The sequence below is a fragment of the Zosterops lateralis genome, assembly GCF_965231275.1.
Source record: "Zosterops lateralis genome assembly, chromosome: 15".
Classification (NCBI taxonomy): Eukaryota; Metazoa; Chordata; class Aves; order Passeriformes; family Zosteropidae; genus Zosterops; species Zosterops lateralis.
The window spans coordinates 8,880,102-8,903,918 of NC_139775.1; the positions used below are offsets into that span (position 1 = coordinate 8,880,102).

At 41.7% G+C, this 23,817-nt stretch overlaps 1 protein-coding gene across 1 annotated transcript in view; it reads right to left on the reverse strand.

The window, feature by feature from the left end:
- Positions 1 to 23,817, reverse strand: part of LOC310915406 (multidrug resistance-associated protein 1) — a 47,038-nt gene that overhangs the window by 7,684 nt on the left and 15,537 nt on the right. The window contains exons 6-26 of the mRNA XM_083872276.1: positions 23,658 to 23,719; positions 22,706 to 22,837; positions 21,424 to 21,651; positions 20,593 to 20,770; positions 19,699 to 19,860; positions 18,939 to 19,031; positions 17,536 to 17,739; positions 14,982 to 15,128; positions 14,542 to 14,629; positions 13,990 to 14,059; positions 12,960 to 13,086; positions 11,689 to 11,865; positions 10,459 to 10,626; positions 9,922 to 10,099; positions 5,817 to 5,901; positions 4,565 to 4,703; positions 3,438 to 3,645; positions 2,311 to 2,621; positions 1,271 to 1,470; positions 647 to 773; positions 175 to 276 (exon numbers count right to left, since the gene is read on the reverse strand). Of these exons, the coding sequence (XP_083728402.1) occupies positions 175 to 276; positions 647 to 773; positions 1,271 to 1,470; positions 2,311 to 2,621; positions 3,438 to 3,645; positions 4,565 to 4,703; positions 5,817 to 5,901; positions 9,922 to 10,099; positions 10,459 to 10,626; positions 11,689 to 11,865; positions 12,960 to 13,086; positions 13,990 to 14,059; positions 14,542 to 14,629; positions 14,982 to 15,128; positions 17,536 to 17,739; positions 18,939 to 19,031; positions 19,699 to 19,860; positions 20,593 to 20,770; positions 21,424 to 21,651; positions 22,706 to 22,837; positions 23,658 to 23,719 (3,186 nt within the window). The remainder of the gene's footprint in view (positions 1 to 174; positions 277 to 646; positions 774 to 1,270; positions 1,471 to 2,310; positions 2,622 to 3,437; positions 3,646 to 4,564; positions 4,704 to 5,816; positions 5,902 to 9,921; positions 10,100 to 10,458; positions 10,627 to 11,688; positions 11,866 to 12,959; positions 13,087 to 13,989; positions 14,060 to 14,541; positions 14,630 to 14,981; positions 15,129 to 17,535; positions 17,740 to 18,938; positions 19,032 to 19,698; positions 19,861 to 20,592; positions 20,771 to 21,423; positions 21,652 to 22,705; positions 22,838 to 23,657; positions 23,720 to 23,817) is intronic.

Sequence of the window (23,817 nt, forward strand, 5' to 3'; positions counted from 1 at the left end):
CAACAGGAACTTCCCACTGAGACCCAGCCAGTCCCTGGCAGGCACTCAAAGCCCTGAGCTCTGTCCCAGCCTTCAGCTCAGAGCACAGGCCCACCCTCCTGCCCATTCAGTGAGCAGCTGAGACCTCAGAACTGGGCATTGGCTTCCCCAAGTGTGTTGGACAACTCCGTGTACCTCCTTCTCCATTTCAGCATATTCTTTGACTCTTTCAACAGCAACAATGTTGGTTTCCAGGTCGGATGACATGCGAACCAGCCAGTTCAAGTACGCTGTAATCTGCAAGGAGGAAAGCAGTCAGAGAGCAGTTTACACTAAATGGGTTACCTGCAATAAATGAAAAACATGGAACAACCAAAACATTGCAATTCCATGGAATGTATAAACATAGGCAAGATCTTGGCTAACCAGTGCTGGACAGGAGGAAAGCCTAAATGCCTTGAAGATGCACAGAATGAGACACCTTGACCATATCTCCTCACACAGGGAAAGCACAGAAGAAACTTCCCAGCATCTTCTCAGATACTATTTGTAATTATTTTCTATGTTCCTTATATTAGCTTTCCATCCAAAGCCATATCAAGGTTCTGACTTCCTGACGCAATCTAAGGATTCAGAGGTTTTGCTCATTTAGAAAAGGCAAAATTACCTGCAGTGAGTAGGACACAGAGAGGCCGACCAGCCCCGCACTGAGTTTGGTGCGTGCAATCACTGCAAACAGTGCTGCAAACAGGACAATGCAGTTCCCCACAAATTCCAGACGGACAGCCAGCCACCTGCAAGGAACAAAAACATCTTTCCAGACTTCACCCACAGAGATCAGGGATGTGGGCAACAAATGGTTACACATCTTTTTTCTGTAAGATTAATAATATGGCCAGTGTGTCCTGCTAGTGATACAGGCACTGGCAAGATCTGTGAGGTTCTGCTTCTGCAGCATGTGAACCTAGAGGCACCCAAAATTAATGAGTCTTTAAGGTGCATAAATTCCTGTCTTACCTACAACTGCTTTCTGAACATAGGGATCAATAAATCAAAACTTTAAAACTAATGTAACCCAGAAGCAAGGCAGGAACTCTCAGAAAGGTGAGAGACTCGGAAGTAATTTTAATTTCATCACAGAAGTTTGAACAAAACATTCTGGAACAGATTTATCCACACGCTTCCCTGCCCTGGAGAAGCATACCAAGAGCTATGACTGATAAGGAGCACAGCCAGCAGATCCACATCCTCCCCAGGTAACTGCTGTTCCATACTGCAGCCCCACTGGTACCTGTTTGCAACAATGCTTGGATAATAAGCTTTCTGATTCTCATCCACCTTCACGTCGTTCTGCTTGATGAAACGTTTCTGCTCCTCAAAGGCTCTGATGACACTGACTCCCAGCAGAGTCTCGTTGAAGTGGGAATACACGGGGGAACGACTGACAGACTCCAGGCGCTTCAGCTGCCGTGAAGTGGCCACATAAAATCTCTGCAGATCAGAGTATGAGAACCATGGTTACACCTACACTGTGTCTGCAAGGACAAGGGGAATCATAAACAGTCCCCTGCCATCTGGGCTGTTAGTGACAGAGATTCAACTTACACACAAGAATACACACCTTCTCCAACATTTTTAGGGCTAAAGGACCATTATATACACTCTGTTGCCTTTAAACAACTGCCAATCAACCCATCTCATGTCAGAGCCATTTTCTCCTTTTTATCACCAAGTTCAGTACAACAGTATAAAACACACATATCACTACTTTAAGGTTTACTAATGGAGCCAAAAGGATTTACAAATTCAAGAGCCAAAGTCAAACTGCAGCTGCTTCTCTTTGATCTGTGCTGGCTCTACCAGTTTCTAGGAGTAAAGCCAGAGTGAAGCAAGCACACCCTGCCCACACAGGACAGGAGTGAAAGGCTGCCATTCACTGTCTTACTCTGTAGACAATATTCTGATGAAACAGGCACAGGAGCAATACATGAACACCCCTCTAAAGGCTACTCTCATGTTTGGAAAGGAGTCTTGGAAAAGCCCATGCTTTCCATATCTGGGCTCTGAGCAACGAGCTGTGCAAAATTTGCCACAAAATCTAATGGTATTTTTATAAAGTAGGTATTAAAGGATTAGCTTCTGCACAGAAGTCATTTTACCCTTGACAAAGGAAGGAAACACTGTGCTACCGTCAGATTATCAGTAAACCATGCAAAGCACAGTCAGTCAAGCATGACTCAAATGCAACACATGAAAATCCTTCCTTGTGCAGGCTAAGAACTGTCTTAAATAACAAAGGATGTGACTGCTGGTCCTGGCAACGCCCTTTACCTGCACGAAAAAGTAGAGAAGTCCCAGGGGTGGAATGATGACAGCAGCTATGGGTGTGGCCAGCAGGATGATGATACAAGCCCCAATCACATTAAACGTGGAGCCCATGAACATCTTGATGATGGGTGGAATGGCAGAATCAATGGTGTCTATCTCCTTGGAGAAACGGTTCACCAGGTTCCCACTGGGAGTGCGCTCAAAGAAACTCATGGGGGACCTGAGGACGTTGTGCAGCAGGTTGAGGTGCAGGTGTCGTGATGCCAGGATTCCTCCTATTGACACGACCATTGAGTAGCCAAACACAGCAATACCTAGAGAAGGAGACTCATCATTAACTGCTGCCACCTCTCACACAAAACATTCTCCTCAATTTCTTATCATTTAGCATTAGCATGTCTCTAGCACAATAATCCTGAGAACTCGCTTCAGGTAGACTCAACAAGTATGTCAAGTAGTTAAAAAAAATATCAGTGAAAACATCACATTCCTTTCACTGCTTCTCCATTACAAAATTTTGTGTAATATTTAAACACTTTCCCTGAGCAAAAGTCACTGAATTTGCACTTGGCATTTGTTTCTTAATGTGGGATTTTCATGGCAGTTCTGAAGTGGGGTACTTGGAGTGTTGGGTTTCATGGCAAACAAACTTGAAACCACAAAGAGGACACAAAACAAAACATCACTGAATCAGTCTCCCCACAGTGCCCTGGATGGAGCCACAAGCAGCCAGAGCAAACCCCAGGCAGGGCAGCTGAGCCAGGCTGGGGCTGCAGAGAGGCAGCACAGCCAGTCTCCTGTGACAAACTGCCCCTGTAGACCAGGCCAGCACAGTTTGCTGACAGGCCAAGGAAACACTTCTGAGATCAAACATTTTGTCAAAATTCTGGCTCATCAGCCAGAAAAAAACCACTTCTCACTTTGAGAAATATCATTTACAAATGAAAGGGAAAACACATTTTGTAACTGAATAATTGTATAGGTTGTTTTGCTTGCCTTTTTTTTTAATTCGAGTTTTTCATTTTTCTATGAAAACCCACACTCAAATCCTTAGCAAAATGCTGCTGCAGGCTCCAGGAGCATTAGAAACACTGAATCAGCAAATCTTAAAATGCACAAGACAAGCAAACCTTGAGAAATTCCCAGTGCTCCATATACTCCCAGTCTGAGAGTTGTATTCTGCTGCGTCCCATTGATAACAGGATCATCTGTCCATAAACTCAGCCAGTAGTTGGAAGACAAGGAGGCTATATGATTACACATAAAGAGGAAAATGGCCAAGAAAGACATAAAGAGTCCAATTGCTTTCATGTACTCCCAGTACACTGATGCCTTTACCTGAAGACAGAAGACAAAAAGAAATACTCATTTTGCAGCTAAGTTTCAAAACCAGCAACTCCCCCTTGTCCAACACCTATTTAAAGTCAGTATCCTCCCACCAGGCCATGAAAACACAGCAGCTGCACTCCAGAGAGCCACTGCTTGGGAACACATGCTGCAAAGCATTCTATGGAGACATGCCAAATCCAACATTCCCCCAGGGCAGGCACACATCATCCTTCCCTTGTCATCCAAGGGAAGGGAGGAGTAGGGAGGGAGCTGCCTGAAGTAACACAGAACATCAGTAGCAGAGCCAAGCACTTCACTGAGGAGTTCCAGTTTCTGGCTCTCTGTACCACAAGATTATAAAGCCTTTAAAGCAACCCTTGCTCCACATGGTTTATCCTATGATCTATCTTTAACCAACAACAAGCAATTCAAGCCTGGATTCAAGCAACACTGCTAGGAGCTGTAACTGCCACTTTCCCAGGAACCTCAGTCTCAGGTTTCTCAAAAAGCCCTGGGTATCCTGGGATTAGATACTTATGCCTACAGTGGAAACTTGGCTTAAATTCATCTGAGTCAACTCCTTACACTGAAGGGCAGTTTTCATTAGGTCACCTAATTTGTCACAACCTCTCTCCAAGAAATAGCTGCAAGGTTTTCATTTCTCCTTGCACCCTTTGATGTGGTCAGGCCCATCATCTCACACGGGAGTTTTGTGCTGACATTCTTGCCGCAGGCAAACACGGGGCCTGGGTTTGGGAGCAGAGGGCACAGCAACACTTCCATCAAGAATTACACAACAAGCGGCAGTTCAAGAATTCACTCAGCCCATTCTCACACCAGTTTCATGGCCTTCAGAAGTTATTTTCTTCTGAAACAGATTTTTCCAAAATTGAAAGAGGGCACAGGAAGCAGGAACTGGAGACCTTACCCTCCCAGTCTTTGCTGTGTCAGCCTCCATCATTTTCCAGGAATTCTTCTCAGCAAGTGGCTTCTGCAGCTCTGCTGTGCTGCTCTGCTGCTGTGGCTTCCCAGTGTCTTTGCTGTATGTTGAAGAGTTACTGAGTTGCCTGTTTGAAGATATTAATTTTTTAATCTTAACTTGACACAGGAGAAGTGCTCACAACCTCACAACTAGGCTTTGATAGTGCACAGCTCCAAGTCAGTGATTTACACTCCTATGGAAATGTCCTAACCTGCCATGAGGGGGCCAATGGTTCCTCGAGGCTCCCCTCCTCCCCTCAGTGCACTCTCCTAACCCTCCCTGACAGCACTCAGGTTCCAAGTACCCATGCTCAGCTGCAAGCAGCAGAGTCACCACATACAGTGCTGGTTTGCACAATCACACTCCAGAAATCTTGGTTGCACTATCACACTCCAGAAAGAAAATGCTTTGTGACCATCAAGACCAGCCTTTCCAAAACCCATCATCAGCACAGCAGCAGCTGGAGTGCAGAAAGGGTACCACACTCCCCTCAAAACAGGCCATTTAAACTCCCAGGCACTCATTAGCTTCCAGAAATAGAGTGTCTCTAGAAAGACATAAGGCATAGACTAGGGAATGGTTTTGGAAAGGTATGATCAGAGTAACTGCAAGCAGAATAGCAGCTGTGTTAGGTCAGACTAAAGGTCCACTTGGCACTTCCTCCCATCTGACAGCAGTAAAATGCAGCAGCCTTAGGAACACACACACAAAAGCTGGACTAGTGAATAAAACACTCTCCCTTTTGTGCAAGCCAAGCCCACAATATCTTGTTACTACACAAGAGTTTCTTCACATGGAAAGAATATCATGAGAGCTGTGTGAGTGCAGACATGGATGTGCAACAGTCTGTGCCAGCCTGGAGTGGGGCTGCAGCCCCAGAGGTTCCAATGCCACGTGCCAGCAATGGGGAGCCAGGGGCAGCTCCCTGTGAGGGACTGAGCCCAGCCACTGCAGGGATCCACCTTGTACAGACACACACAATGGATTGCCAGCAGCAAACCTCATCCTGCCCAGGCAGAGAGGGCCCTGGGAGAGGCTCTGTGTGTGTGGGTGCTACAGGTGCCTGCTGGACCCAGCACGATATATTTTTCTCTACCAAATACCACAACCATCAAATTACTGTTTATTCACACCTGAGTGACTGGATTGAACGGATGGAGGGCAAGAGCCAAAAATAGAAAAAAAGGAGAACACACACCTATGCATCAACTTTCCAGGGGCTTCACTCGTAAGGACTCCGTTTTCTATAGGCTTGCCTTCCTTTGCAGATGGACTATTTACATCTGAGAGGGTGAAAAAGTCAACATGAAAATGGTTAGGCAAAGAGACACAAGCATTTCATTTCAATCCTAATTGCCAGCTGCAGTTGTAACATGCAAACAAAGCAGGGAACACAAGTATTTACAGAAAATAACAGAAAATGGCCCAGGTGAACAAATCAGTTCAGTTCAACTCCCAAAAAGGTAAGTTGCCAAGAGAGGGAACATTACTTTTTCTTGCAAAGATAGGTCAGTAATATAATTATGAGGACATATTTTATGAGAAGACATTCTATAAATGCTGGAGTGAAGCTGTAAGAACAGCAGGCATGTTCTAGTAACTTTGAGTCTTCCTGCCAAGTTGAGCAAGAAGAAATGTGCAAAATGCTGGTGTTTTAGGCAATTGCAGGAATCAAACAATTTTAAACAAGAGATCTTTCCATTAATTATTACCACACAACATCCAGCTTGTACCAAGATGCAGCACACGTGAGACAAGTGCCTAAAACACTCCAGAAAACCTGTCAGCTTGAAATATCAACCTTTTCCAAACAATTTAATTCAGTGTAATACAGTGCCATGAGTAAAACTTCTAGGTTCAGGAATGTCAATTGTCCTTATAAAAACCAAATGTCTGACTCCTAAAAGGTAAACTGTCAGTAAATGGAACTCTATTTTCATGTATGGAGGTTAATTCAGAATTTGCAACAAAAGAGTTTTGCATTTTTGAAGGACCTATGCATAGTTAATGCAAAAGTATCAACCTGAATATACTCAAAAGATACTCAGGAAAATTTGTGTAAATCTAGAGCCTGACATTTTCATGTTTTTATACAAAACCAAATATATGCATAAACCAGATCAGCAACACATTAAGTGTGGGCTACTTTCCCTTCTGTGTCTGCAAACTGAATATTGGTTCATTACTCTAAACATCCAAAAATAAAATGTTCAGTGTGGTCTCAAAAAGACAAAAAACAGAAAACGTGAAAAGTTCAATTATTTAGTTGTTATTTATGTGAAAAAGACCAAACCAAGATGGGACTGCTGGGTTTTTTAAGACTTGACAGCATTTGTTTTGAAATGTTCCCATAATGAAAAACAGCAAGCATTCCAGCAACATACTGCTTTAGAACATTGCTGAAGAAAACAAAACCACAAATAAACCACCCTCCCCTAAAAGCTCAAATTTGATTTCATGTCGTAGGCTACAAAGATTTCTTGCTTATACTGCATTTAGCTCTGAGAACAAAAAAATGCTCAAGACTGCCACAGTAAATCTGACATTTGCACTTAGGGTAAAAGCCCACTAATGAGGGCTCTGCTGAAAAAAGTACCCAGAAATTATAAAAGGGAACAGATGTGAGTACTGAATATACATTTGAGAACAAAAGGGACCCTCAGGGCTCAGTGCTGAATGACATTTCTCTTGGTACACTCACTACATTTCTAGGTCCAAGGTGTCTCTTATAAAGTTAATTTAAAGTTTCTTCATTGCAGCCTCTGAGATACAGAACTGCTGCTGCTGAGTTACCTACAAGCTGTCACACACCAACTGCTGCAGCTCACACAATTAAGGACATGCAAATCATGCAAATACCTTCTACTGCGCAGATAAATTCTTCTAATAATGACTCAGTCTCTTGTAAATAAACTGCAGCTACTCATATTACTCCAAGGCAAGCACTAATACAAAGCCACATGGCAAACAGTTACCTGTTTCCAGAGGTTGAATGGTTCCTTCTAATGAAGGATCTGACTCTAAAAGCATATATAATTAACTTTTTTCCAGAACACACTCTACCATTTTCAATCTTTACAACCTCACATCCAAGTACAATAAGCTAAACCACAAAACCCAAGGCAGAATCAAATTTGCTGAAAAGGACCTATTTTTAATCCCAAGCCAGTAACACAGTGTTCCCAGACAGAGAGAGCCCATGAAGCTGAGGATGGGAAGGGCATAGTACAGCACACAGGCAGAGGCAGCCCTCAGGAATCCCAAAGGGAGAGGGAGGCAACAGGGATCAGAGCTGCAGCCAAACCTCAGGGGCTGGGTAGGAGGGGAGGCTTTCCCACCCTTGCAGCAGCAGCAGATGTATTCCAGCCAGAAAGCACCAATCCATTGCGTTCCCAGGCTGCCAACACGGAGCTTCAGACATCAGGGAGCCTCCCTTGGCAAGTGGGTGTGCAGATACCCTCCAGCCAACTCAGTCTGACTCCCATCACAGACTACTGTGCTCATCCAAGAGCCTGTGATTCCCATTAACAGTGACCTTTTACACATTCAATAAACATGAATATTATCCCTATGAATCAGATAAACAATGTCTCTACTTTTCACTTTTTACCACTGGCAGAAGATCATTTGACTAGAACTGATGAACAAATTTGCTGCCAATAGGCCAATCCTGTGATACAGCAATCCCCTCCAGATCACCAGGGTGGTACTGAACTTACAAGTGCCTCTTATTAGAAAACTGCAGAGAATCATGGCAAAAGCACTGGCTCACTTTCCAAAAGAAAATTCAGTAATTAAATGGAAAAATAAAGTAATTTAGTTTAATGACAAGGATTTCAAAACCTACTCTTCCACATTTGAAACTGGGATGACACAAAGACTAAAAGAACAAGGCTATTAAATGAGGCAAATCTTCATATTAAAGTTAACTTGTTAACTGCCTAGGGAAGCACAGAGGAAGTTAATTTGCCTACGAATTTCACATTTGCTGAAGACTGCAACAAGTCTGACTGTGCCCCAAGTAGCTACAGAGCACATGCAGAAAATGCAGAGAAATTAATCTGATTCTCCTCCCATAGAGTCTCTTCCCACAGTGCCTTCCACAGTGAGACACCCATCCAAGCAGTACTTGCTGTTTAGAGCATCCACCCCAACCAGCATCCCAGTCTGCAGAGCAGCAACTGGGACCACAATGAGACCTTTCCAAGAGGAAGGCCAGCCCACAGCAGGGCAGCCTGAGCTTTGAGATGACAGACCATCCCCAGATCCAACTCTTTGGAAGAGGGAGCCAGGAGAAGGTGTCACCTTCCAGGGAACAAACCCTGCCCTCTCTCAGACTCCAGGGGCAGTCTGGTGCCAGCCTGGATCAGAGAGCTCCAGAGAGCGAGGCACACATCACAGACCTCCCACAGGCAACTCTTACAGGAGCACCAGGAGCAGCTCCTTGCCAAAGGAAGCTCTTCCACACATCTTTAACACTTCCCAGCTCAAGCAGTGCAGGTAACTGTGGCACCATTTCCACTCTGCCCATGAAGGATGCATAAGGAATACACCAAAAGCCACCTCTGTGTTCCCTCTAGGAAATGGGAAGGAACCAATGGCTTTCCAAATGGAAGATGAAGCAAAAAAGCAGGCCTGGGCCTCTCTTTATTCCTGAAGCCTTCTCTGCAGCATTCAGCATCTGCTCCCAAACTCATGTCACCAACTTAACCGCAGCCAGCACAGCGCAGGCACCCCTTACACTTCTCCAAAGGAGTGTCAGGAAATCAACACAGGCAACCCAGGCTGGAGGCAAATACTAAGTTCCCCTATTAAAATCCAGTACTGCAACTGTCTGTAGATAAAATAAAAATAAATCTGAAGTGTATTCCTGTACCAGTGCAGCTCTGCAGCTGTTTTGTAAAGCAGAAGCAGGAGTCAAGGACAGCAGCTAGAACATTGAGCTGCTTCCTCCTCCTCCCCATCCCCAAAGGAATTAGTTGCATAAAGAAGACACATCTTCACAGAGACAGGAAGGGTGTATAAACCCCAGCTGGCCTTTATGCAGTCTCACTACATCTGAATTCTGCACTGAGAGGAAATTTTACTACAGTTCTGTTACACATTTTCCTAATTTTAAGAGAGAATGTGTGTTAAATCTCACAAACTTCAACACCCTCAAGAAATCAGTACCTCTACCTATGTAGGCAATCGCAAGAAATAGTCATTTCTTTTAACTTTCCTACCAGTACTACTGTTTTTTCCTATAACAGGACCCCCTAGTTAACATGACAGACATCAAGAGAGCTTATTTGGGAGCTTACCACTGTTCTCCATGGTCTGTTCAGTATTAGCATATGTACGAAGAAACTCAGCAAAGGCCCCATCTTGCTCCAGCAGCTCCTGGTAAGAGCCCATCTCAGAGATTTCTCCATCAGTCATCACCAGAATTGTATCCATCTGAGGCAGATAGTTGATTGCATGGGTTACCAAAACCCGAGTCTAAAAGGCAAAAGAATAATAAAGGGTTTCTGTCATCTCAGATTAGTGAATATCATGGTTGAACTACTGCTCTTTACTGCTTGAACTCTGTGTGTAAGAGAATAGTAATGAGGGACAGGCATGCAGCACTTTTAACAGAACATTGTCTTGATTTTTCCATCAAATAATTTAGAATTACAGAAACCAAAGCACCTTTCACTACAAAAATGTCAGTGCTTTATAAAAGTCCTCTAAAAATTGCAGAAGGATTCTTTCATTTTTCAGATGTTAGAAACAAAATCTAAATAGGCAACTTGACAAACTTGGAATCATTTGAACTCAGCCAAGAAAAAGAATTCTCTAGAGACATTACAACATACTTTATTTTTCAGGATTCCTTTTGGTCCAATAACTCTTTCAAAAATATGTTTCCCAACGTGTGCATCAACAGCTGATAAAGGATCATCAAGTAAATAGACATCTGCATTGCAGTAAACTGCCCGAGCAAGACTGACTCGCTGCTTCTGTCCTCCAGACAAATTCACACCCTGGGGAAACAAAAAAACAAGATCCTTTATTTCCAGCTGAAAGAAGATGTCCTCCTACAGTCCATGAAAGACACAAGTCATAGGTGGCTTGTTTAAATTAGAAGAATTTCAACATTGTATGAAACAAATCTCCACAAATAATTTCAGCACCACAATAGCACAAGCAATCAGTCAAAATCCTTTTTGCAAGGAAGTCTATCTGTTCTGTCCTGTCAGTGAAGGGCTAGCCAAAAAGAAATCATGTTTGCTAGTCCTGTAAAGCAATTAACCCTGACTGGCCTATTTAAGTCTGTCTCTTCAGAGGCTACTTTTCTTCTCAGCTGTATTTCTGCAGTGATATCTGTGATTTAAGAAACAAACTCTGTTTATGCTGTGTACAGCATGTGTACAACATGTGTGACCAATGAGGAAGATAAAGCTGCACCTTTACTGCATATGGGGCTGTCAGCTCTGTGACCAGCTGGGAGCTACAGACCCCCTGCACCAGTCAGAGCACACATCCCAATCCCTGAGCAGGAGCTCAGAGAGCCCCCAGCAGCCAGACACACACAACACACACAGAGCAGCCTCTGGAACAGGGACAGCAGGTCCTGCTTCCACAGCACAGCACTGCATCATCCATGCTCGTTTCCAAATCCCATACCACACTTGCTTTGGTAACCCAGGGCAGGTTTGGGGTGATGGTTGTTCTTGGGGACTGTCATTCAGATTTTTTTGCTGAGGTTGGAGGGGTGTTTGCCTGTTTTTAATGAAACGGAAGTGTTCAGAACATTTTTCTCTTCCTGTTTCTACATATTTTTCTGCTCTAAACCCGTGGCAACTTAGAAACAATTACAAACTGCCACTACAAGATGGTTTTATATTTGTAACTGACGACAAGTTTTCTCCCCTATGAGGCTTAAAGAGAAGGAAAACACACTGTTCAAATCTGCCTCTTATTCCAGAGGACCTCTGCTCCGAATGTTTTAAATTCAATACAACTTTGAGATAAAGTAAAATAAGAGTCACACAGCCTTAACTACAAGCAATAGCACTGTTATGGTGGAGTGGGTATTGACATACCTTTTCTCCTATTTCTGTTTTGTCTCCTGAAGGAAGAATCTCTATATCAGGCAGCAGGGCACAAGCCTCAATCACACGCTTGTACCGGCCCTCACTCATCTCCCTTCCAAAGATAATGTTATCTTCCAGAGTTGCATTTTGGACCCAGGCTTGCTGAGGAACGTAGGCTACAGAGCCCTGAAAGAAAAATAAAGTTCAGTACTTTAGACTAAGAGTCTGCACAGAGAGTCAAGGCACAGCAGGGCTTTGTGAGGCAGGCAGTGTTAATCACCTCACAAATTACCTACGGTCATTTCCAAACAAAGTAGTTCTTGGGCCCCCACCTCCTCCAAAATGTTATTTTTATAATCCTCTCTGCAAGTGAATGTAACAAAGTGCATTGGTGGAAAATAAAGGGCTTCAAACAAAATACGATTAACATAAACCTGGAGGAAACATTTGTTTAGAGAACGTTTGCACAATTACTGCATGTCAAAAGTCATTACTTCTTTCATATAATTATAAATTATGTTCTGCACAAAAGAGTTTAATCTGGAATGCAAGTGTTTAACAAATGCACCCCTGCCAAGAGATTTCTGCAGAAAGCAGAGGAAGTGCTTTTCATATAAAAGTCACTTCAAAGGACGAGACAGAGATAATGGCAGAGTATTTTGCTTTGAATATCAGTTCTGCCTTCTCTTTCTGCATTAATAATTAGTGATTCAGATCTCAACTAGTTTATTTTTCCACAACAATTTTGAAGGTGGCCAAACCTACAGACTTTTAAATGTGACAGATTTGTTTTGCTCTTGAAGTAATTTTCTTTCCAGGTCATTTTTTCTCTGTTAGCTCTATACAGCTCTGATGTCTAAAAAGAAACTGGAACAGCAGCTTTTCCCATGTTATGTATCTGGGTGCACCCTCTCTCCTTGTAATTCTCTGATGTCTGAGAAGGTGGAACCCAACACTGCTCTTCCACAGAGAATATGTAACAGGGTCTCCCCAGCTCATACTCAGCTGCTAACAAGACTCATCAGAATACTCATCTTTGAGTGCTCCATTGTTTTATTTGGCTAAATCTGACACCAACAGATTTGGATGCTGTTGGGTAAAGGCTTAACAGACAATTACACTGAGTGCAGGCTAAACCATATACATGGTTTGCCAGGAAAGCAGCCTAAAAAGTGCATTCATTTGAAAGGTTGTCTCTTCCCTCTTCACACCACTTGGAAATCCAGAATCCCTCCGGCAATACCCACAAACAGCTGAACAATTCTCCAGATATGTCACACCTTGACAACCACGTAGCCTTCCTTTTTGTCCATCTCCCCCAGTAATGCAGACAGCAGTGAAGACTTTCCACAGCCAACTTGACCAACAACAGCCACCAAGGAGCCTTCAGGAACAGTGAAATTAATGCTGAAATAAAGTGCACATAATTCAGCCTTGCTTGCTGGAACACTCCTGTAGTTAAACAGTCAACTGAACTGCCCATCTAAAACCAGGTGAATGTGAACACCCACTGCAAATACTGACTCAGCACTGAGACAGTAACTGTTTGAAAATCCAAACCTCTCATGCAGAAAGCACCTAGTTCTCCTCATACTTAGAGCATAGAACATAAATTTTAATATGTAATTAGTAATTTATTCTATATATTTATATATATTACAATATATGTATTGTATATAATATATTTCTATTATTAATGTAATTAAAAGAAAATAGAAATAGAAAAGCACTGTGACCCAATCTTGCCAAGATTTCTCTCAAGTGTTCTATGAACACAAATGTAAATACAGCACTTTTGTCCCACAGAATCTGCCATGTAAGGCCCACGAAAAAGCAGCCAAAGTTAAGGAAGGGAACAGGGCACAGGGAAGACACAGCTTGTAGCTGCATCACTGTTTGCTTTCTGCAGGCCAGGATCAAGGACAGCAGAGAACAGTGAGAATCAGGCTGTGGAGAGGAGCAGAGCTGACTGTGAGGGGCTGCCCTGGCTGCATCCCCTAGATGGAGCTCATCCCATCTGCAGCACAGAGACACAGCCTGGAATCCCCAGCAGCCCTCTCTTCCCTGATCCCTACATCTCTTGCTACCTCCCTCTACGCATTCCATAAATGCAATAAACTCTAAATCCCTCTAGTTCATAAAGCCCCAATTAAAAAAAAAAAATATATATATATATAATATAGAACTGATGTTATTTGTTCTCCTTCTTTACGGCAACAAACTCTTCTCTGTATGTACTTTATAATTCCAATATAGATAATTTATGATGCAGCAAAATTATGCAGTGGAATAAAGGGCCCCAATCTTTACCTGTTCAGTGAAGGAGGATCAGTTTTGGCCCAGCTAAACGTTGCATTCTTCACAACAATGCACCCTTCAGCTGCAAAGAGAAAACTTATATTTATAAAAGTACCAATGCAAGCAGCTAAATTGTGTGCTCACAATCCAAAGTCAATCCAAACACACACACAGGCAGAGGTACAAAGCTACTTTTTCAGAAGAACAACAACCTACTGCTTACCAAAAACTTGTGTTCTGCTTTTATTGAATTTAGCAAGACAGCAGAGGTTCCAATGTTACTCTTACTCAGGCACCAGGAGGTACATGAATATCAGCTACACAGAAATATCAACTAATTCAGCTGCATCTCCAGCACTGCAAAATCAGTTGTGGAGAGGAAAGAAACTATCTGAGAAGGAAAAAAAACCTTTATATATTTTTCATTTTAAGAACTCCCTTCTCTGTTGTCTGGCTCAAATTTATCAGCAAAACCCACCAAAAATGCAGTAAATTTATTTTAGAAAGCAAAAGAAACCACCCAAAACCTGCAGACACTGATTTGCAACAGGCAAAGAGACTCACCCTCTTTGATGGGACCCCTGACTATGCTGTCTGGATCTAACTCTTCGTGAGACAGGAACACCCTGAGGCGCTTCAAGGAGACACTGGCCTGCATGGAAAAAGGATGCAAATCTATTTATACTCTGCTGATTACATTTTAGTGCTCACTGTTTTGTGCCACATACACATTATATCATTATTATGCACTCCTAATCCCTCCTTAAATCCATTGCATAGTTGCTTGGATAGTCAAACTTTCACCTCCCAACCCACAGGAAACATGGGTGATGTAAGAACACCTATCCACTGTAACTGGGACTATTCCACACACAGGAACTGCAGGGTCCCTTCTAGAGGTGGCCACACGTCCCCAGTGATCATTCTCTAGGCAGGGGAATGTAATCTTTCCACCCAGGGCCTCCTTCTGCACAAAAAACACCTGTTTATGACCCAAGTCTTACTTCCACTATGTTGCTGATGACCATAGGAAGCATGTTCAGTGGAAACCTGAGGATGTTGAATAATGCCAGAGAAACAAAGGCCTTCTGAGCATCCAAGACGTTGGTGTCCTTTATCATGACATACACAGAAAATGTGGACAGGGCAACCTGAAACCAAGAGTAAAGGCTACAGTGAGGATCACGTCTCAAAGCCACCAAGTCAGGAGTGCACAGTCTGACTGCTGGAATCAGAAGACTGTAAATCAAAGAAAGAGGAATGTTCTGATTACTTTCTTTTCCTGACGACATTTTTTGCAAAACAAACAAAAAAATCTGCTGTTGTAAAAAGAAGTTGATGGCTCCTCTTTAAAAAGAGCAAGTGTCACTTTGCTCACACAGCAAAGGTGGAGCCACAGACGTCCCAGGCTATTTGTGGTCACACAGCAGGAGAAGGGAAGTAGAGAAATGATCACTGGTATTTTTTCCTGATCTCTTTCAGTTTTAAGACACTCCTCAAAGTATCAGATATTGGATCAGTAACATATATTGACAGAAAAGTTAGAAGCACCCCAATACTATCCTATTTTATACTTTGTAGACTACCACAACCCTAGATTTCCAAATACAGCCCACTTTATCAAGGATAAGGAACTTGAAACATTATTGCATTGCAAAGATGAAGCCCTTCCTGTTGTGTACTGTTTTGGTTTCATATTGAACAAGAAAATTACACTGAGCCATTGTTATCATGAATCATAAGCTATAAAAATAATTCCAAAAATCAAAATACTCATTTTTTTAAAATGTGTTGAATATATTATAGTAGAATCAAGCAAAACAAGTAAAAGCAGATGTTTGCTTTCACAACTATTCCCTTCATAGTGTTTTTTTCTGCGATAATACCCTCACATCTCAGTATATCACAAGATCCAGCAGCTTTCTCCCCACAGACTGCCACTTAAAACAAGAAATCAAGGTAAACCTCTGGCATTCCCCTCCTAAAAGACTTGAAACAATGAGCTCTCCACCTACAGAACAGCCTCATCTAAGCACAGCATCCATTGAAGACATCAGTATTTCTGTTAAAAAATCTGCTGTGAAGAGATGTATTGCTCTTGGTGCAGCAGCTGACTCAGCTGTGCCTTGTACAGTAGCTTGTTTGTACAGCCCTTAGTTTGGACAACCATATCCCAGGGAGAAAGCCCTCCCATGGAGATCAAAAACAAGACAAGGTCCAAAGAATAACCTCACAAGCAGCATGTCTGCACTCTTGTGTTACCAGGAATTAGTCTGACATACACACTTATCAGCACACAAAGCAGCAGGGGAGGTACTGCAAAACCAGTGGTTCCCTGACATTATTACTAAACAATGTTTTTAAAAACCCTGGCCTTGGAAACGGGAAAGAGTAGAGGAAATAAAAGTTTTGAATGTCAGAAGTGCTTGCAAGTAAGCACTTGGAATATTTTTTTCATCAAAACATACAAAAAAAACCCCTCAAGAATCCAGGAAACAAGATGTTGAAGAGCAGCCTTGCACTTTGGGTGGTGCCCCAGTGGCAAAGCCACACATCCCCTGTGTGTGCCCAACAGATCTGCACATTACACCCATCAGTCTGCTCAGGCTCCACACAACGGCATTAAGGGAGTCCACCTGCAGAGTTTTATTTAGAAATTTCATTTAATAATGTATTTATATTAAGACCATCTCAAACTTCTTTTAGAAAAGCATTCACTTAAGAATGCAGCTGATGCTTCCTTCCCAGGGCACTGCTTCTCTGCCTTTCATCATGCCCCGAGCATAATGTAAACACTAAAAATGTTTGCAGGGAAGGAATCTGAGACTGGAAAGTACACTTAAACACCTTCAACTGGAACAGCACATATTTTATCCTAATGTAGTCATGGCTTTTAATTGTTTCTGCAGACAAGAGCAATGGCCCCTTGTTCTAATAGGGTCTGAAGCAATTTTGATGTGATCTCACTCTTCTCTCCCCTGTATTAGCTGAAATGTAAGCTAACCACAAACACAGGAGGGATGTTTCACATACCATGGATTTTTATTTTTTTAAGCAAGAATCTGAAGCCATCTCAGGCTACACAATGATTTTGGCCTCTTCCATATTGCTCTTACACAGATGCTGGGAGAATCCCAGCCTGAGACACTCCTGGAGCACAACATCCCATTCAGTCAGGAACTCTTATGTAAGGACATGCTGCTCTCAGAAACACGTTGATATAAGGGATTTTTTTATCCTCCTAAATCTGACCATACATTTTATCTTAGATTCCTCATGTACTCTACCAAAAATAGGAGAGGATGCAGAGGAGGTTTTTATTTTCCAATACTTTGGCCATTAACTTCTAGAATACATCCAACTTGGATGTTACTGAGTTTCAAAGAAAACAGTACTGCCTTTCCATAAAGAAGTGGACTCCTAAGTGTTCAAGGACCCACCATTAAACTCATTAAAGCACAACTCATTAAAACATAAACCCAAAAGTCATCCTCAAGTGCTGCCTTGGAAAGCACAATCCCAAAAAGGAGAAAAGACTTCTGGATTTGTTTCACTTACCAAAAACGGAGCACAAACCCAAGTGAAGGTTGCCATTGCAGCAAGGTAAGCAGATTTCTTTAGGACTTGGAGTTCTTTCTGTCTGATCTCTAATACCTTCTCTCTAAAGGCTAATTCCCAAGCATAAAGTTTCAGAACTTTAATCCCATTGAGAATTTCATTCATCAGCTTAATTCTGTTGTCTTTGCTCTTCATTTGAGCCACCTAAAAACAACATTGCAAAAAATAATTAACAGAGCACAATACTTGGCAGAACCTCAAAGTTCTGAGCTTTGTATTTTGCAATGGCAAATTTACCTCATTATCATCAAAAGCTTACTAGCTTCCCAAGCAGGAAATCTGAGATACTATCTGAACAAACAAATATGCAGAATTAACAAGAAGTTTTCAACCAATTAAAAGAATGCTTCATGTAACTACAAATCCAAACCAAGATCGAAACAAGTGTGGTACTGGTTTAAGTGTGATTAACCCTGCAATAAGGAGCCCTGGGACTCAGGTACAATATGCAGTTAGAAAATAAGCCAGTATAAGATGTGCAGCTTGCATCTAACCTTAGACCAAACTTGATTTTGCTTCATTTTCATCAGTGGCTTTCTGATGGTGCACTAAGGCAAAGCTTTCCATTCAGCCACTCTTAAGTCTCCATCTCCATACAAGGGCAGTGCAAAGCTGAACTGCTGTTGGGTTCAGCTGTCCCAGAGCAGTGACTGCGTGGCTGTGGCAGGACAGGCATCCCTACTTCTCCCCTGTAGGAACCAAATGCTGAACTTCTAGAGCTAAAAGGTTTCACTTTGATGTATCAATCTCCTCTGACATCCAATAAATTCAGCCAGTAGTGAAGTCTGTACCACTACACACACGGTGGGACTGTTGCAAGTAGTTTTAGTGCAGTAGAAAACTTGAGTTTGAATCTACATTTACTTAGGCTCACACTTTAACAAACTGATCCTCACAAGGGATCAGAAACAGCCAACAACTAAGACTTCTTCACCTCTCCAGGAAACAAACAAACAAACAAAAAGGATCAAGCCACACATCCTGGAAATACGAATATTTCATTCATGGGCATTAGGCTCATTAGGCAGACAGTAGTTTACCTTTGCACTTTAGTTCTTAGGCAAGTTAAAAACTGAACTAATTTCTAATAATTCAATCACTGGACATCTCATGAAGCTGCCTAAAACGCTACCTTGGTCTTCACTACTGCAAGTCTTCAGACCATTATGTACAGGTAAACTGTAAGGCTGAAAAATACCTGAGTTTGTTTATTCTGAATACACGACACCTCTGATCTTTCTTTCCCTTCCCCTTTTTTAAGGGAAAAAAAAATAAAAGGAAAAACCTCCAGGAACAAGTCAAAGAATAGATGTTTCTTAAAAGCACTCTAGAGAGGTGCTAACCTGATAGGCTTTTGTCTTCACTGCCATCACAGCATTTATTGGAACCAGAAGGACCATGACAGCCACACCTGCCAGCACGGAAGGACCTAAATTCTGAAAAAGATGTAATTGTAAGTATTTATTCAAACTAATTTTTAAAAACTTCGGCTCAAACCACTGCATACATTACAGAAAGTCAATCTGAAATAGGTTTTCAGCTTAGGAGAAGAGAAGGATCAAGCAGGGGCTAGGTTGGTTAATATCTATATACTTGGACTCTTGAAACAAACATTATATATATATAGCCCCCATATAGAAGTACATATAGATCAATCTCTCTCCAAATAGATCTTTATACACACACACAAATATGTCTGAACACTTTCCACTTTTTGCTGATTTGACTGTTCTTTAGAAGAGTTAGCCCAGTGCTGTGTGAACCAGAAATAGCAAACATCTCATAGTTACTCTGAGCACAGAGCCAAGATCACTTTTATTCAAATCAAGGGACAAGTGAGGTACTCCAGGTGCTGCAGACCCCCAAAAGATAATAATTCCCCTCTCCATCCTCCCCTTAGGAACTCAGATGTGCAAATTCAGAACCTCCTGCCTTCCTTTCTGACAGCAGTGACAGAAGCAGCTCTGAATGGCTTCTTAATAAACAGCACTTCCTCCTCACTGCTGCAAACCCTCCAGTGGTCTGAACAACAGGTGAGTGTAGTCACAGAATCGTGGATCCAGCACATTGCCAAAGCCAAACCAGGAAACACACAACACTCACCCGCCACAGTAAGTACAGTGCCACGATCACCTGGAAAGGGGCAGACCAAATCATGTTTATATAAGTAGCCAAGTCCATGAATCTTTGAGCATCCACAGACATCAGATTCACAATCTCACCCACAGTAGAAGTCTTCCTAGCAGAATTTGTGATAACAAGTGCCTGTGTGTAGATAAAAATGAAAAACAATTAAAACATGAGGACACACTTAGTCATTTGTATTTTCTCCACAGAATTCAAGCCTTACAGAACTTCTTCCTTACAATTTCAAGCAATTATTTTCCTCCTTCATATTCTGTTTGTCTTGTACACCTTGCAAAATGCAAGTAGTACAGCTTGAATCAATCAGCTGGATTTAAGCTAACACAGAATGAAAGTCAATAAGCAAACTTTGGGGTATGGGCTGGTGGTTTTATTGCTTGGGGGTATCATTTACTTGGTTTGTTACATGTTCTTGTTTTAGTGTAAGAAGTGGAATCTTCATTTGCTGTGACACATTTTTCTCACACAGATCTATCAGTCCACAGCTTTCTAAAATGTTCCAGCTTATTCTAAGGTGAGATGGCACTGCTGGTAAATATCAATTGAAGCTGTAAATGTAGATGCATCTTTAATTTCTGCACCAACTGAAGCACTGCACACCCCAAGTCTAAATGAGGAAAGTTTTCTTATGTGACAGTGAGAAGAAGCATGTTAAGTAGCAAATCGGAAAACTGCACAGGCTTAAAGGCTTTTATTTCTAAATCAGACATGCTCTTATTTCTATCAAGAGTTAGGAATCAGCACACCAGAGTCTCCTACCTTATTATTCAGACTTAAGTGATGCATTCTCACAGTCACAAATACTGCGTATTTGTAGTCACAGTATTATTACATATTTAAAGAAACACCTACCTTTCGATAAATTACACCAACAATGGCTGTTTTGAGCCTCATTCCAGTTACAAAGCAAATATGAAAATACTGGTGAAGAATCAGTGTCTGAAGACAGGAACAAACAAACAGCAGTACTGTATAAAAGTAGCCTTGCCAGTTTGGGGCAGCTTTGTTACCTACGAAGTCAAGCAGCAATCTGTGGAGAGAGAAGCGAGTTCTCGTGAGAGGCGGAAAACAAACGTCGTGGATGCAGCCTTAGGTTATTTCAAAGATTGTACGGGTCATGCAAAGCACCAAACTTTGATAAAACATAAACTTCTTAGAAACTGGAGATCATTTTGTATGAGCACACACCACTCCCTCCTAAACGTACCAGTGTGAAACATGAAGTAACACACAGCTTACATGTACAGCATTCTCTTGGAGCTATACTGAGAAGTCTCATACCCCCTCCAGCTGAAACACAACCACTTGCAGTTCCTTTACTTCTGAGCTCAAAGCAATACAACTCCTCCCAGCCCCTCAGCTCTCTGTGGCATCACATTCTCTGAGGTGTAGGCACAGAATAATTACAGACTAGAACTGAGTAAACTCTCCTGCAATTGCTGATTATGTTCCTGCCCTGCCCTCCCAGTGCTGAAAAGGAAAAGAAGTCAAACATTTATTGCATGACATTGTAACTTGAAAACCAATGAGCCAAAATCATGTTTGTCCATGGTCTCTCCCTTGCATGACATTTCTTCCTCACAGTATTAGCTGAAGGCAAAGCAGCTTGGAGAGTGAAATACCAGCATGTTTTAAATCCTGTTCACATACTTTTAATACAATAATAAAGTATATAGGTCTTACCTCAGAATTTCTGGGCCTGTAAACATCAAGAGATCATGTGCAGCTTTAAAAAGGAAGCTCATGAGAAAATATGGTCCAAAGGTTTTGTATAACACCTTGAATAAAGATGCTTCAGAGCTCTTCTGAGATGGTTTTATAATCAAAGCTTCAACCTCTTCTGTCACATCACCATTTGAGTCTCCTGATTTTTGCTGCTTTTTGGGTGCATATAACATGTTTACTGGTTGCCTGAAAAAAGATTAGTAGAGAATGTAGCCTTTATTAAGCATAAAGCCAACTAGAAAAATATATACAAATACAACTGGAAAAATATATACACTATACAAATGAGATGCAAAAGAGATGCTTATTGTGATTCTTAACAGTTTAACTGAGTTTTACTGTCAAACATTTTTAATCATACAACATAACTAAATGAACTGGCTGTTCAGAAATGGCTTTCTTCGCTTGGCTAGGTAACATCCCTGTAAATCCCTCCCTTAAGTCTGCCCTGGGGAATGAGGAATAGAGCTGTAACTCATAAGCTTAAAGAGCAGAGGACATTATTATTCAAGAACCCTGTATGCTGAACTTTAATCAAAATCAATGCTTCACTGTACCACCAGAGTTAAACAACTCAAGTCAGGTTAATGCCAAGATATCCCCAATGGACTGAGCACATTCTTCTCTTACATCTGCCTTATGTTAAACTCCATGCTCTGAACTTCTGAGGACAAGCTGTATGTGAAATGTACTGTGTGAGCAAGCACACAATTTTCCTTCAATGAAAAGGTGCTCCTATTTGCTGCAGCCAAGGATGATGAAAGTAGGATGGAGACTGCAGGCATGGAGTCTTTCTAATTTTAGTCATCTGGCTTAGATGCTCAGACTCCCTATATAGTCAAAAGAAAGGAATAAGCTTTCACACCCTGAATTACCCTCCCAAGGCTTCACCAACTACAGAGGGAGCCCAAGTTCCTAAATTACACAACAGAAGTTTGTGCCCAAACATTCCCTCCCCAGGGAAAAAAAAAACAAACCCACACATCAAAAGTCACAGTAATAAGTTTTGGATCATGAAAGACTAAGGGAAAATCAATGCAGCTCTTCATAAAGAAGAAACACAATGCCCTACTTGGTTCCTGCTCTCTGTGCACTCAAGGACAAACACAGGCAGCCACATGGGCCTTAGAAAAGCAGGTTTGGTAACAAACGACAAACACCTCTAAGTAGAGGCTGAGTCACTTGAGCTTTTAAACCTCTGTATATTGGCAGAACTGAAAGCCAGGATAACTGAACTTACCTCTTGGTCTTCGACCACTCTTTTGCCCAATTTCTAGCCAAACCTGGCACTATTTCCTCTGATTTGTCATCTTTATTTAATGACCACAAATCCTTGGCTTCCAAAGGGCTCCGATAACCCTGAATCATCAACCTGCATTACAAGGAATCAGCAAGATAAAGTTAAGAACACTAGAAATGTTTGTGCATATATAGAGATAGATATATAGATACAGCTGCATCCAGCCCCAGAACAGAGCCAGCTCTCCTCAAAGATGCAAGCAAACATTACTGCCTGGAGCAACAGAGGTCCAGATGCTAAAACATACATTCTCCTGTCTTTACTGGGAGAACTAGACATGAAAACATCTAAGGATCCAGGATATGCCACTGAATTCAAATTCCAGGGAAAATAAAAGAAAGGATGAAGTGATCTCATTTGAAAATCAGCCAGGCAATTAATATTCCCATGCTAGCAAGTTTCAAAATCTTTATTAGCCTTTAATTTCACAAAGCAATTTCTTTCATCTAGCTTTCTGTTGGAACTCTGGCCAAGTACCAGCCACAACTATACACCAATATTATTTTACATGCTTCTGTGTTTTAGCTCACAAATCACACAGCATAAGTAAAATTAAGTTAATGGGGGAAAAAAGAGTCTATTAGACAAAAAGAGGGCATAGGTTTTAATGTCTTAGTTTCTAAATATAGCAGACAATTTCTCCTCCTATATTTCCCAAATAATTTTATTATATTCTTTCATCAAACATATTAAATACAGACTGACAAAATTTCAAAGACTCTACAAAGGAAGAAAAATATTAATCAAGTTCTTTAAAAAATTAATTTAAGCTATCTACAAAACAACCAACCAAAATTATTGTTGCATTATTATTCCTAACTTAACTCTGAAAGCAGGAGCCCAAAGTGCCATCTAACTTTAACAGGTGCTTTATGCAACAGCTTGATCTTACCCAGTGATCCACCAGAATGTGATTCTGGAGAGGAAAGAAGCACTGAACTCTGGACATGGATTCTAAAGGAGAGAAAAACAAATCAATCCACACACAGAATGACTGTGGGGCCAAAAGAAACAAGCAAAGCAGAAAAGATGTTTTTGAAATTCCCTTTGTT